The 13231-nt window shown below is 37.1% G+C and overlaps 1 protein-coding gene across 1 annotated transcript in view; it reads right to left on the reverse strand.

The window, feature by feature from the left end:
* Nucleotides 1-306: 306 nt before the first annotated feature.
* TTC29 (tetratricopeptide repeat domain 29) overlaps nt 307-13231 on the reverse strand; it is a 201379-nt gene continuing 188454 nt past the window's right edge. The window contains exons 10-11 of the mRNA XM_065405709.1: nt 1305-1385; nt 307-410 (exon numbers count right to left, since the gene is read on the reverse strand). Of these exons, the coding sequence (XP_065261781.1) occupies nt 307-410; nt 1305-1385 (185 nt within the window). The remainder of the gene's footprint in view (nt 411-1304; nt 1386-13231) is intronic.

Below are 13231 nucleotides of genomic sequence, written 5' to 3' on the forward strand. Positions count from 1 at the left end.
GTGTTAAAATTAGCATATATGTTTAGAACCTCATCTTGCTGAATATCCTCAACTCCCACTCCCATTGACTTCAATGGGAGTTAAGGGTGCTCATCACCTCACCGGAGGTACACTGTAGGATAGATTATGTAATAGGTAAATATACTGGTTTTCCTTTATAATGCTACCATTCCTTTTGTATTTTATTTCAACAATGCAGGATAGTTAAGATAAAAACCTTTGTGACACATATTCAACCTGACACCAGTCATCCAAGGACCTAATGTTGCTGGGCACTTGCACTGCAACTCTGTGCTCCTTTTAAAATTACAAGGTGAAATGCAAAAGTTTTTCTGCATGTTTTCTAACAAGGATCTTCTTGACTTCATCAAAAGCGTTCAGAGCTTTTTCTCTGAGTGAGCTGGAATTCTCTGTAATGAAAAATAGCAAATTATATTACTGTAAGTTTCATGTAGTGTAAGTTTGGGATTTTTCTTTCCAGACTCAACAACTTGTTAATGGATTTGTTTCTGCCTCAGAAGTTTATACCCCTAAAGTGAAAGGAGGTTAACTGATCAGCAATCAAAAATTGGTTCGATGCTAACAGCAAAAAAGTGTGAAATTATGTCTTTGTCAGTTTTGTGAGAAGGAAAAATATTGTATTTGGACAGAGCAAAACAAAAAAGACATTCAAACAGCTTGTGGAAAGTCAGAGTAAACTGTTCTCTTTGACATCACTGTGAATTTTGCGAGAGCAAGCATAGCAAATATGGCCCTGTTGACTGATGCTTTGCAGTTATGTTAAGAAAAGGAAAAATACCAGCTTGCCACGAATTACCAGAAAAGCTATGATAATCTTTGCAAGAATTAAAGTAAGGAATACTATGTTTAGCAACGCACTAGCAACAACAAGTAACAGATACTTGAGTTAGCAAAATATAAAGTAAAGTAAATAAAAGATATTTGATTATGTAGCTGGAAAGTTAGAAAAATAGTAAAAATAAGATATGTCTGTGAAAAAAGGAAACAATATAAATGAAACTGTAAACAAGTTGCATATAAAAGTGTCAAGCTATAAGCAAATAACAGAACCAGACAGTATCAAAATCAGACTATTACTAGCTGCAAGGCATTCTCCAGATTGGGGTAACATATGCCTTTCTGTTACGTGCTGAATAACAATTGCTTAATAAACTCAATCAAGCTGACTTATCTTAATTATGAACTAAATTCAAACCTATAAAACATATTTATTATTATCAATTCTTATCAATTGACTATTATTAGGTAACAGGCCTATAGAGTTTAGAATGGGGGGCAAATACTATACCACAGAGGTTCTTGAACTGGGGTCTGCAGAAATAGTTCATTGGTCTCCAAAACACCACTTGTGTCTTTAGCAAGCTCTGTTAAGAAAAATGTGAATTAATGCTTTAAACATATGACTCGAATTGTAGCATTTAAGCAAAGCTGAAGGCTTCTGTGAACATCCTACAGCACAGTATATAGTAATAGGGGATAGAAATTCTTAGATTGTAACAAGATGGCTACATGGAATATAGGAGATGCAGAACTAAAATTTTTCCCAAACCAAAGACGTTAATGCACCATCTCCTTAGCATTATAATCATGAAGGTTAGAAAAATCATTGAGTCCCATCTCCACATCAGTGCCAGGTTTCAAATTGACTGAAAGCAGACAGAACAGCACCTCTGACTCAATAAAATGAAACTTTCAACATATACACTTTTGCGCACTCTCTCTTCATATTAGTACTGTATCCATATCTGTATGCAACTAACATGGAAATAACTAAATTTATGAAACATTTTATACTATTAAACTAAACCAGATTAAGCCCCACTTTGTGCCAAGGCTGCATGTCTATCTTAGGAGGTTTGTCCAGTATTATTGAGACAATTTAGTTATTCCAGTTAAAACATTCTCAGATAGACCAGGCCTAAGGTATCAGCTCAGCTTCTTTCAGAAGCAGGCTGGGAATAAGTAAGCCTAAGGGAATTTTAACTGGGTATAAGGGAGCCTAACTTCACTGCCTTACATATTACCTCTGAATTTGGCCTTGGAAGTCCTGATTCCCATAAGCAGCTGACAACACTGCATTGTAGGATGATGCCAATAAAGGGCCTGATACATCACCATGAAATGACATTTTTATGTTGGCATAGCAGCACCACTGATTTCAATGGAATCACAATGTTGTAAAACTAGTAACAGGCTGCATGTGTATATATGTGGAAATATAGATATATAGACACATATTTACATGTATCTATTTATCTGACATACATGGATATCAACAAAAGTGGTGGAGATACCCACATGAAAAATGATGGAATTTTGTGATAAATTGCATTTTTGTACACTTTTGAGACTTTTGCCTGCATTTGTTCACTAAGCTATTTCTGCCACTCTAACATTCTAAACTTCTGAGAAGCTTCAAAATACCACCAAAAAACTCCAGAACAGCCTGTCACAAATATTTGTATTTCCTAACAGTGTATATCCCTTTAAACTGGGAAATAGTCAACTCTGGACTAGTAACATATTCAAGGTCTTATACTGTATTTTGTGACCCATTAGGACTAGAAATAGGAGTTCTATATTACTGGAAAGCTAGGAATCCCACTGACATACATCCATTGTTTCTAGCCCTAGTTGGTCTTGAAATACTTGATATTTAAACTGTGATATTTTAAGTATGAAAAAAGCTATTTTAGATAAATTTTAGAAACATCTAAAAAATATTAGAATTATAGCTATAACTTTCTTTTTTCTTGAAAGCCCAAACAGCCTATACGGTCAGTCCCCTGTACAGGTGGAGGGATAAGAAATCTGGCACCAATAAATTGTTAAAATTCCCTCTAAAAATATTTTTCAAAAGAGTTTTTTCCCCTGTAAAATATGTAACATATATGGAGACACTGATGGTGGGGATTGGGCTGAATGTTTTACTGGCACATCTATGGGATTATCTTCTACACAACTCAGCCATGGCTTTCCCATTTGTGAACAATGAGACTCTTGCCAATAAAACCATACCATCATGCATTCTCTCTCAGTCATTTTGTGTGTGTGTATAAATATGGACAGATAGATATACAGATGGACAGACATGCATTTGTGTGTATGTGCATATGTAATATATATAATATATATAAGGCCCTTTGTTTTCAGATTTTACTGATTTTTACCTAAAATTTCCTGGGTTTTACAAAAGCTATTTGTTTTTTTACCTATTTTCACCTAATTTTAGACCACTTAAGTACCTGAAAATACTGATTATGTAAAGCAAATCCAATCCAATCCATTACATTCCATTACATTATATTAGGTAGATGTGTTTATGTTAACAGTAAATTAGTCTAAGTGTATATGCAAGGCTGTCTGTTAAAGTAAGTCAATGCATTGGAAGATACACACATGTGCATGGATGTCAGTATGTGTATGTCAGCGTTTGAGTCCTAAAAAAGGAAATGCCGGAACTCCCTGGATCAGATTTCCCATTCCGGAAGGAGTAATGGCGTCTTGGTAACCTGTTGCTTTTTTTGGTCCTTCCATCCCCCAATATTAATCCCACTATTTACCCAGAAAACTGTGAAGTTAATTGTTTGCACTGATTTTCATCCATTTTTAAATGTTTGTAATAACCCCAATAAATTCCCAGGAAATTGTAAACAAAATAAAAAACTGGAAAAGAGGGGCCTTGCACGTATGATAAGATGTTTCTGATGTATTATAATTGCTTCTTTATTGGCAATTATAATTACTGGGACAAATTTTCAGAGCATCTAAGCTCTCGACAGCTCCCTTTGTCCTCAATGGGAGCTGCTAAGTGCTGAACATTTTTGAGAATTTAGCTACTTCATTGTGTGTCTAAATGGGAACTCAGCTCTTTTGAAAATATTGCCCATTATTTGTCTGGCACCATTAGTGTGCATGGAATTTTACAGACACAGGGTGAAATTCCGGCCCCATTGAAGTCAATGGTAAAACTCCAATTGACTTCAGTGAGGACAAGAGTTCACCCAAACTCCATGCACTCAGAAGTTTTTAATGAAAATGAAATGTATAACATCTATTTTTTAGACTGTATATTCTTCAGGGCAGGAAAGTTGGCACTTAATGATAACTAACTAACTAATAATAAAATGAGAATTCTCAACAGCCCTACTGTCTGATGCGGGAATCCTCCCTACACAAAAGAAGAAAAGTCATTTTGGGGGAGGAGGAGTGCTATTTACAACAAATTTTATGCAAATGTTTTTATTTCAGCGGACTTGTTTGTAGCTCTGCTTATAGGTAAAGAAGCAAACCAAACCAAACTCCAAATTAAAAAACAAGCTAAAAGCAACACTCAATCTGGACTATATTGGAAAGGAAATAAATAGAGGTTACTTTAATTGTGGTAGCTTTTGCTATTAATTTACACGAAGTGCTGAAAATATTCAAGTTAGTATGTCAAATAAAAATTAACAATGGTGCTATTGTATTACCTACATATACACACACATGCAAAACAACATATATACAATGTGTTGCTGTGTGTGTGTGTATATATATATATATATATATATATGTATATATATATATATATAAAGCAGCAGATGTTCCTGTTGTTTCTACCTGAGTTCTTACCCCATTGCTGCATGTTATACTTACCAAAGTACTAATATAAGGAAGCATACTGCAGTTTCATTATACATGTTTCCAATTGATACAACATATTCCGTATAATTTGACTCAGTATTAGCAAATATGGCTAATTTTCTGTCAGCTATATATGTATTATAGGCTCTTCATTAAACTTTTTATAAAACTTACCCATGATAGGCTATAGTTTGTATATCGTCAAGTTGGCTTAAACCAAATGATGAGATATGATTCATTATTCTCATCTAAAAATTACTTGCCTTTTCAAAGTTCATGAAGCTGTTCTTAGTTATATGCTGTAGAATGTCGTGGTGAGGCAGAAATAAAAATACTATACCAAATAATACCACAATCAGCAAAGTACGTGTGTCCTATACTTGCAAAAGATTTTCCAATTTTTTCCATCCTGTAGTAAGAGGAGGCCCTGAGATATAAACCTTGGTATCAGAGGCCTAGTATGAGGCCTAAGGCCTGAACTAAAGTAATGGTCAAGACTTTGCTAACATAAAGCAAAGTTAAGCTGTGAGCCAGAGGCAGGCCCTGCTCACAGAAGCTGGCAAGGAAAGGGCTGATGCTGCAAAAAGAGACATACCTAAAAGGTACTGGACACCAGATATCAGAACATTCGCATATTTGTACATTCCACACACAACAAGGAACAGGCTGACCCATCCCAATGACAGGGCCAAAAGGGGAATATGATGGATAGTGTTGTTTTGATCGAACCAACATGTACAAGGTGAGAGGCGGGCCAGGCGGCACCTTACTACGTAGAAGGGTTGTACCTTGCTGCGTAGAGGGGTTGCACCTCAATATGTCAGGAGTGATGTGTAACTTGTTTGTACCCATGTATAAGAATATATCCCTGGGGTGGTGTCTTTGTCCGGCCGAGGGGGCAGTGGAAAGTCCCGCCACTGACTGAGCCGGGTCCATTGCCAAGAGGCACTTTCTCGTAGTATGCCCGGTAGACTAAGTAATCTACGGGGAACTGCAACTGTGTCCGAGGTCGCAATAAACCTGGTCGACGTGACTTTGCATCTTACTAGACTCTGTGGTCATTGGGGGTTCTCTTCGGGTCTGCTGGGTCAGCTATCTGCGCAGAGCTGGGGCAGCACACAGAGGGAACACACGCACGCAGCCGAGTGATATCAACATAGGAGAAAGCAGAGCACCACACCGGTAGCATCTGACAACCCGACCGCTGATCTGGTGAGTAAGCGAACCTGCTCTGGTAAGAATCGCAATCTAACATGGCAGCAAACCTCGAACTAGGGAACCCCCTGATCCCCTCCCTTATGATCCCCACGGAGTTTGATAACTCTTGGACCCACTGTATTGCCAGTAAGGGGGGGTCCATATGAATTTAAAAAAGAGAGTGGGGAAACATGGACTGGCATATGCAGAGCGATGGTAGAAACCGAGGCTCTGAGAAACAGGAATAAAAGTAAAAAAGCAAGGATTTTGCAACTCATGTCTATGGCAGTGAGATGGCTCAGACAGCATGCTGGCATGCTGGCCAAACAAGTAACAGAAAAAACAGGAGAAGTAGAAGAGGCAACCCGGGCAGTTGAGCACTGGAAAGCCCAAGCTCTGTTAGCAGGGCAGCAGGCGGTCCAAACTCATGATATGCTCGAGCAAGTGAAACAGGAACAGAGTGAAACATTGAAAACAGCTGCAAGTAACCTACAAAAAATACATGTGCCATCCCCTGTTATAAATATTGGTGGTAAACAGCAGGCTTCAGGTAGCTACCCTGTGCCTGAAGAATGGGGACAGAAGTGGAAAAAGGTGGTCCTAGTAAAATTAAAAGATGAAGCGGGGTCCACTGCATTGCAACCACCACCTTATGATAAAAGCCAGGTTCCAGTTAAACTTAAACTGAGACCTAGACTGGTGTCTGTCAGAACGGGACAAGTAAGTGCACAGAAGGAAAGAGTAGCAAACAATACTTTCACAGAATTGGTAAATCAAATAAAGGAAAACATGGAACAGTTCACAGAGCACATTAGAAGACAGGAGCTACGACTCGATCGCAGGGGAGTGAATAAAAAACAATTTCAAAGTAAAAAACCAAAATTAAGTGGGTTAACACCTAGAATTGATGCATTAATACATGGAGTTGCCCAAAACCAGTTAATTGCAGCAAAAAAGGGCACTCCCGCCATCCATTTGGCATGCACACAAAAGCAACAGACATTGGGGGAACAAATTTAGGTTTTACAAGAGCAGGTAACTACCCCCATTCTCCTCTCAAAGCCAGGATAAAAAACAGGGGCGCGGTTCCTAACTGTGCAGATTCCCAACTGCTTTGACCCATGGAACCACACTCCGTGCTCATATCTGAAAATAGAACCTTCTTTCTCAAATATTTTTACATACTGGTTAAGTTTTGTCCTTTATATGCTTTCTTAGTTTGCTAAATTTGCTGCTGCTGCCTGTACTTTCAAATATCTTGATAGAATTAATCTCTCTTGGCTCAAGTCTCGCTACCTTCCTAGGTTGCTCTTCACCCCCCCCCCCACCTTTTCCCCCGCCTCTCCTCAATTCTGCTCTCTCTCTTTGTTTTAAAAGTTAAAAGTTATAGTTTTTACAGAAACCTCCAAAAGATAAAGCAATTGAAAACAGAATAAAACAAGAAACAAAAAGAAAACAAGGTAAAAACTTTACTTTAAATAAATCCAGTAAATTAAGTATTTTAACCCTTCAGGAATGCAACAGCTGGAATTATTCCTAACTTTCTTGAAGATATGGTTGCCAAGCAACAGAAATGCACACTCTGCTTCTAATCCTAACCACTAACTAATATTTGAAACATGGGCTTTTCTTATTTCCATACAGCAGAGGTTTAAAATAATGTTAAATATAAAGTAATGCAAAATTCCTTGTTACCAAATTAGTACAATACATTTAGCAAATATTAATATATTTTTTATCAATTTATGTTACAAATTTTAAATAAGGAAATAATTTGTTTATTCAAATGTTTAACCCCTTTTTATTTTTATTTTTTTGTTTGCCTTATTTTGTATAGTTATGAATAGAATTCTGGCACCATTTGTTTTTAATTGTAAGTTTGTCCTGTATGTCATGTGTGTTGTCTTGTGTTGTATGTTGTGTGTGTCACGTGACTATTTTTTATTATTTTTATTTTGTTGCAACAAAAATCAATTTTATACCCTTTAAAAAATTTATGTATATGTGGTACCACACTATTTTAAGATCATGGTTGGGGTATAATCATAGTATTATTAGCACCAATTTTTGTGCAAAGTTCAAAAAGGTTTCAGTTACAAATATATGTACATATATTTCTGCCTCAACAAATAATGCAATTGCAAATAAAAAGAATTCTCTTTTATCAATCACAGTTTAGTTTTGTTTTTTAAGTGTTTTACTTTTTTTTTTTTTTTTTATTTTATTTATTTTTTTGTTATTCAAAGAAAAAATGTAAGGGGAAACCTCAACATTAAGGTAAAAGTAATATTAACAAAATGTTAATTTCTTGTTTGGGCTTTTTATAAACTTGTTTGCAACTTTAAATATAGTTATAAGAATGTCATAACCAAAATGTTTTAAAACAACAATTTATGCATAAAGCTAACCAAACAATTTCAACAGGTTTCCACCTTTGGCTCCCAAACATAACAAAGCATCATGAAAGTATACCCTCAAATACCCTCAAAGTATTTGCATGTACCTGTATTTAAAATTTATTTTGGTTTAATTTTATAGTTGGTTTAATTTTATATGCTTTTCTTTTGTTATGTTATGTTAATGGGAAGCAATGGTTGTTAAAGTTTGTGCATCTAAACAGTTAACAAGAGTGAAGTTGGTATCTCAAGCAAATTAACTCAAAAAAGCTTGTTAAAATTATGTTACTAACTCTTTTGCTGAAACAAAGTGTTCGGCAAGGGAAAGCAATACACCTTCTCATGGAAGATTGTGAGCATTTATTTTAGCCGTTAAGCATTACATTTAGTATAAAATATTAGTAATGCACCTCAAATGAAAATGAATGTCTATACAACAATTGCAAAAGTATAGCTAGTGTTATAAAAGACTCGGTCTCTATGATATTGTCCCTATTATACTGTAAACAAACTAAGTTAAACTTTGTATTAAGTTTGGGTTACTGAAAACAAAAACAAAAAAGGAAAACAAACAAAAAACTTTACTATGTTAACTAACAAAAGTTGTTTAAGTTGCATCCCACAGACCAAAGACGCCAGAAAATATCACACCCTGAAGACACCAGATGATATCAGTATACAGTGAAGAAACCCCCAAGCATCAAGAACAGAAAAATGAAGTGCTTTATAAATAAGAGACTAGTCAAATACACCTCTATCTACCATATATGGACAATTAAGTTAACAATCAGCTAAAAAACACTAGCTGGACCAGGATAAGCCATCATTTCATTTCAACTTAGTTACTATGTAAAAACAACTGTATTATTGCTGTACTACTGTATTATTGTTGTACTGTTGTCTTATTGCTGTATTGTATTATTGCTGTACAACATTTACAATGTGCATAACCTTGCTAAACTGTTTAACCAACACACAGGTAAAAATCAACAAACAAATGGCAGCAAACAACGTGAAGGCAAGGGGGGGAAAAAAGTGGTAAACAAACAAAAAGTTACATAGTAACTACAAATTGGGTAAACACATTGCCTGTTAGTACCAGTCATAATTTGGGTCAGTGACACTGCATCCTAACTGAGGCACATGTTATTCAAAACAATCTTGTTCAGTGTCTGGGTACCAATACTAAATCCTGACACAGCAATATTTGATAAATTGGTTACTGTCCATTCAGTAGGTTATCTGGAAGACAGCATCCATAAGAAACAACTGGATCTATGTCAACTACTGGTGTATCGCAGAGCCGTGCAACCAGTGGAACAGAGAAGCTAGCCACTTCTATTTCCTGCGCAGCGAAGCTAACCAGAGGGTGACAACCAGCCATAAGGGTAACCTATAACATTAATGGACAATACTGTGTAGTAATTAATTACAATATATTTATATATAAAGGCCTCAGTGGTAGTGTCACTACTCCAAATTTCTGTTTTTCTTCTTATATACATAGCACTGTGGGACACACTATCACAATCCCTATCCCAGTATTTCAAAACACTCAGCCTACTGCTAATGATGAGACAGGTGATAACTGAAATTGCCCTAATAGGAGTGTGTTTCTATCTGTGTCACCAAAGTAAAAGGGCCAGAGTACAACACCAGACTGGAAAAACATGGTTATGCTTGGATATAAGGTGGTGCCATATGTACACATACATACTATACATATATGCCCATACACACTACAAATATATATGCCATATCCATATAATTCATATATATTAATTATTTGGGAGTGCCTCTAAGGCTCAATCATACTACTACATTCCTCAGTCTTGGTCCCGGGACTAACATTCCCAGGCCCACCATAAGGGACTAAAAAATAATTGAATAATAAAATCTGTCTGCCAGTCGTACGAGGGAATGTGCAGACTAAAGAGACGGATGGGGCATGAGTGTATGGATGGTAAAACAAGGTAACCATATAACAGTGTTTAGCCCACTGGGTTACCTTTAGTCCATGCATTATGCTTTTCCGGGACGATGGGTAAACATCCTCCCCGTAAAAAGACAAAAAGTGGGGGAATGTAGTAAGAGGAGGCCCTGAGATATAAACCTTGGTATCAGAGGCCTGGTATGAGGCCTAAGGCCTGAACTAAAGTAATGGTCAAGACTTTGCTAACATAAAGCAAAGTTAAGCTGTGAGCCAGAGGCAGGCCCTGCTCACAGAAGCTGACAAGGAAAGGGCTGATGCTGCAAAAAGAGACATACCTAAAAGGTACTGGACACCAGATATCAGAACATTCGCATACTTGTACATTCCACACACAACAAGGAACAGGCTGACCCATCCCAATGACAGGGCCAAAAGGGGAATATGATGGATAGTGTTGTTTTGATCGAACCAACATGTACAAGGTGAGAAGCGGGCCAGGCGGCACCTTACTACGTAGAAGGGTTGTACCTTGCTGCGTAGAGGGGTTGCACCTCAATATGTCAGGAGTGATGTGTAACTTGTTTGTACCCATGTATAAGAATATATCCCTGGGGTGGTGTCTTTGTCCGGCCGAAGGGGCAGTGGAAAGTCCCGCCACTGACTGAGCCGGGTCCATTGCCAAGAGGCACTTTCTCGTAGTATGCTCGGTAGACTAAGTAATCTACGGGGAACTGCAACTGTGTCCGAGGTCGCAATAAACCTGGTTGACGTGACTTTGCATCTTACTAGACTCTGTGGTCATTGGGGGTTCTCTTCGGGTCTGCTGGGTCAGCTATCTGCGCAGAGCTGGGGCAGCACACAGAGGGAACACACGCACGCAGCCGAGTGATATCAACATAGGAGAAAGCAGAGCACCACACCGGTAGCATCTCACAACACATCCCAATAAATGAAATTTAACAGAATGCTTTCTTTCTAAAAGCAGATTTGGCCTCCTCTTTTAGCCATGTATTCTGAGTGGTATACTAAAAATAGAGGCAGTTGTACTTGGTGGTTTTATGAATATAAAGATTAATGAATTTGTATAATTTGGGCATGCAAAGCATTTTTATTAGGCACATTCTATTCAGGGTAAGCAGTAAACCGTATATAAGGGTTGTGTCAAAGTTTACTGAATAGGGCCCTTGGTAGCTAATGTAACGTTTCTCCAACAAATCAAAGGTATTGTTCTATGCTCACATGAATATACAGTAGCCATTACCTTAAATTTAAAACTCACTATGAGCAGCAAACACACTGTAGGGATATGAAGGCCATATTGTATCAGTGGAGTCTGCAGAGATTTTCCTCATATGGCTTTGCATTGCTGAAATATATGTTGCAGTTGAAAGCTAAAGGGATTACTTTTGAATAGTCATCACAAAGGTTGATTATATTCGTATATCATTTAGCTGGACCCTGCAGGCTATTATTCCATTAGCTATGCTGGCCCCGCACTGTCAAAAAGTTGATCATACAATGTAAAAATGCTATGCATTCTCTTAAGGTATGTGAAGTGACTGAGAACCATACAGCAGTCTGATAAGAGTAGTGTACCCTTATACTGAAGGTAAAGGGTATTTAAAATAAATACCTGCAAAATGGAGGATAACTTGTCATAGTTGAAATAAACACATAATTTTGTTTACCATTTTAAATTGGTGCTATGTAATTTTTACTAGATTAATCATACCAGTGAAATAATATACAGTTATGAAACTGGTTGAAGTGTATTGTTTTTAATCTTCAAAAATCATATAGCTGACTGGAGGAGTTGTACCATAAATCACTGGTTTTGATCTAAATATTTGCCCAAAATTGCATTTTTAGTGAAAAATGTTTGCTGATTAGGGTCTCTTTCTCTCTCTCTCACACACACACATATACACACTTTCACTGTTTAACACAAAGGAGATTTTTATCTGTAGTTTCCATTTTGCAGATGCTTTAATTTTATTTTACACTAAAACCTGAACATCACATGAGACTGAAAGCATCTTACTGTTCTGCCATGCAGTGTAAGCATGGAGTGTCTAGATTCTAACATATGCAAAAGCTTCCATGGGGGAAACAATACAAATGAGCCAGGTTAGTGAATCACAGTATTTATTAAGCGTAGGTATTTTTAAGAGCCACATACGATAGAGATGAATTCTGAACATTAGAGATATTACGTGGTGGGGTAAGCAAGAAGATGGGAATTTACCCAGCTGCATTTTAGAATAAGTTTGTGGCTGAATATTTACTTTAATACAGTCAACTGTAGACCTGCCTGTGCATATTTCAGGCTTGGTGAGCAGGCAGAAAAAGAGAAACAATGGAGTCAGCTCAGTTAACTTAGCTTTCAGATCCTCCTAGGCCAATTTGTTAAAAGTAAAAATAAATAAATACAAGACCCTTAGGGATTCTGGCCTAGTTAGGAAGGAGACACCTCTACTTTCATTAGACAAAGTTGTTTAATTTAGATTGTAAAAATGCTTTATTTGGTTCTCTTTTGAGATTATGTATTATACGGGGCACTGAAGGAGTCTTTATGAGCACCGATGGGAGCCCTAAACAAATTACAGCAGGTATACTGAACAGGTAGGTTTATTTGATTAAAGGCTTAATAGTCTGGGGCAGGTTTATGAATTGGAAGCAGAACTTACTTTATGTTCTGTTAAATGTAGACACTCTTGGGACCACGAAAACTGTAAGGAAAGCACAATTGTTTTTTATTAGGATGGGATTAGGATGGGAAGACCTAATGGGATACAAATTTGTCCCTACTTGATAATTTCCTTTCCTCGCTTATGCATATATCCAACAGCCATCAGACAAGTTTCTCTCTTTCATGGTTGGGGAAGACATCAGACTTTTGGACAACCTTGAAATCTTTCCAGTCCTGTAATGATCCTGAAAACTACACATTAGTGTAGCATATAGTGAGATGACACCTTCACAAAAGCCACCTGTTGAATACTTAACTCTGAATGGGCTCTTCCTTAATATAGGTTGGATTGTTGGCTACAGATAGACA

The sequence above is a fragment of the Emys orbicularis genome, chromosome 5 (assembly GCF_028017835.1).
Source record: "Emys orbicularis isolate rEmyOrb1 chromosome 5, rEmyOrb1.hap1, whole genome shotgun sequence".
Taxonomy (NCBI): domain Eukaryota; kingdom Metazoa; phylum Chordata; order Testudines; family Emydidae; genus Emys; species Emys orbicularis.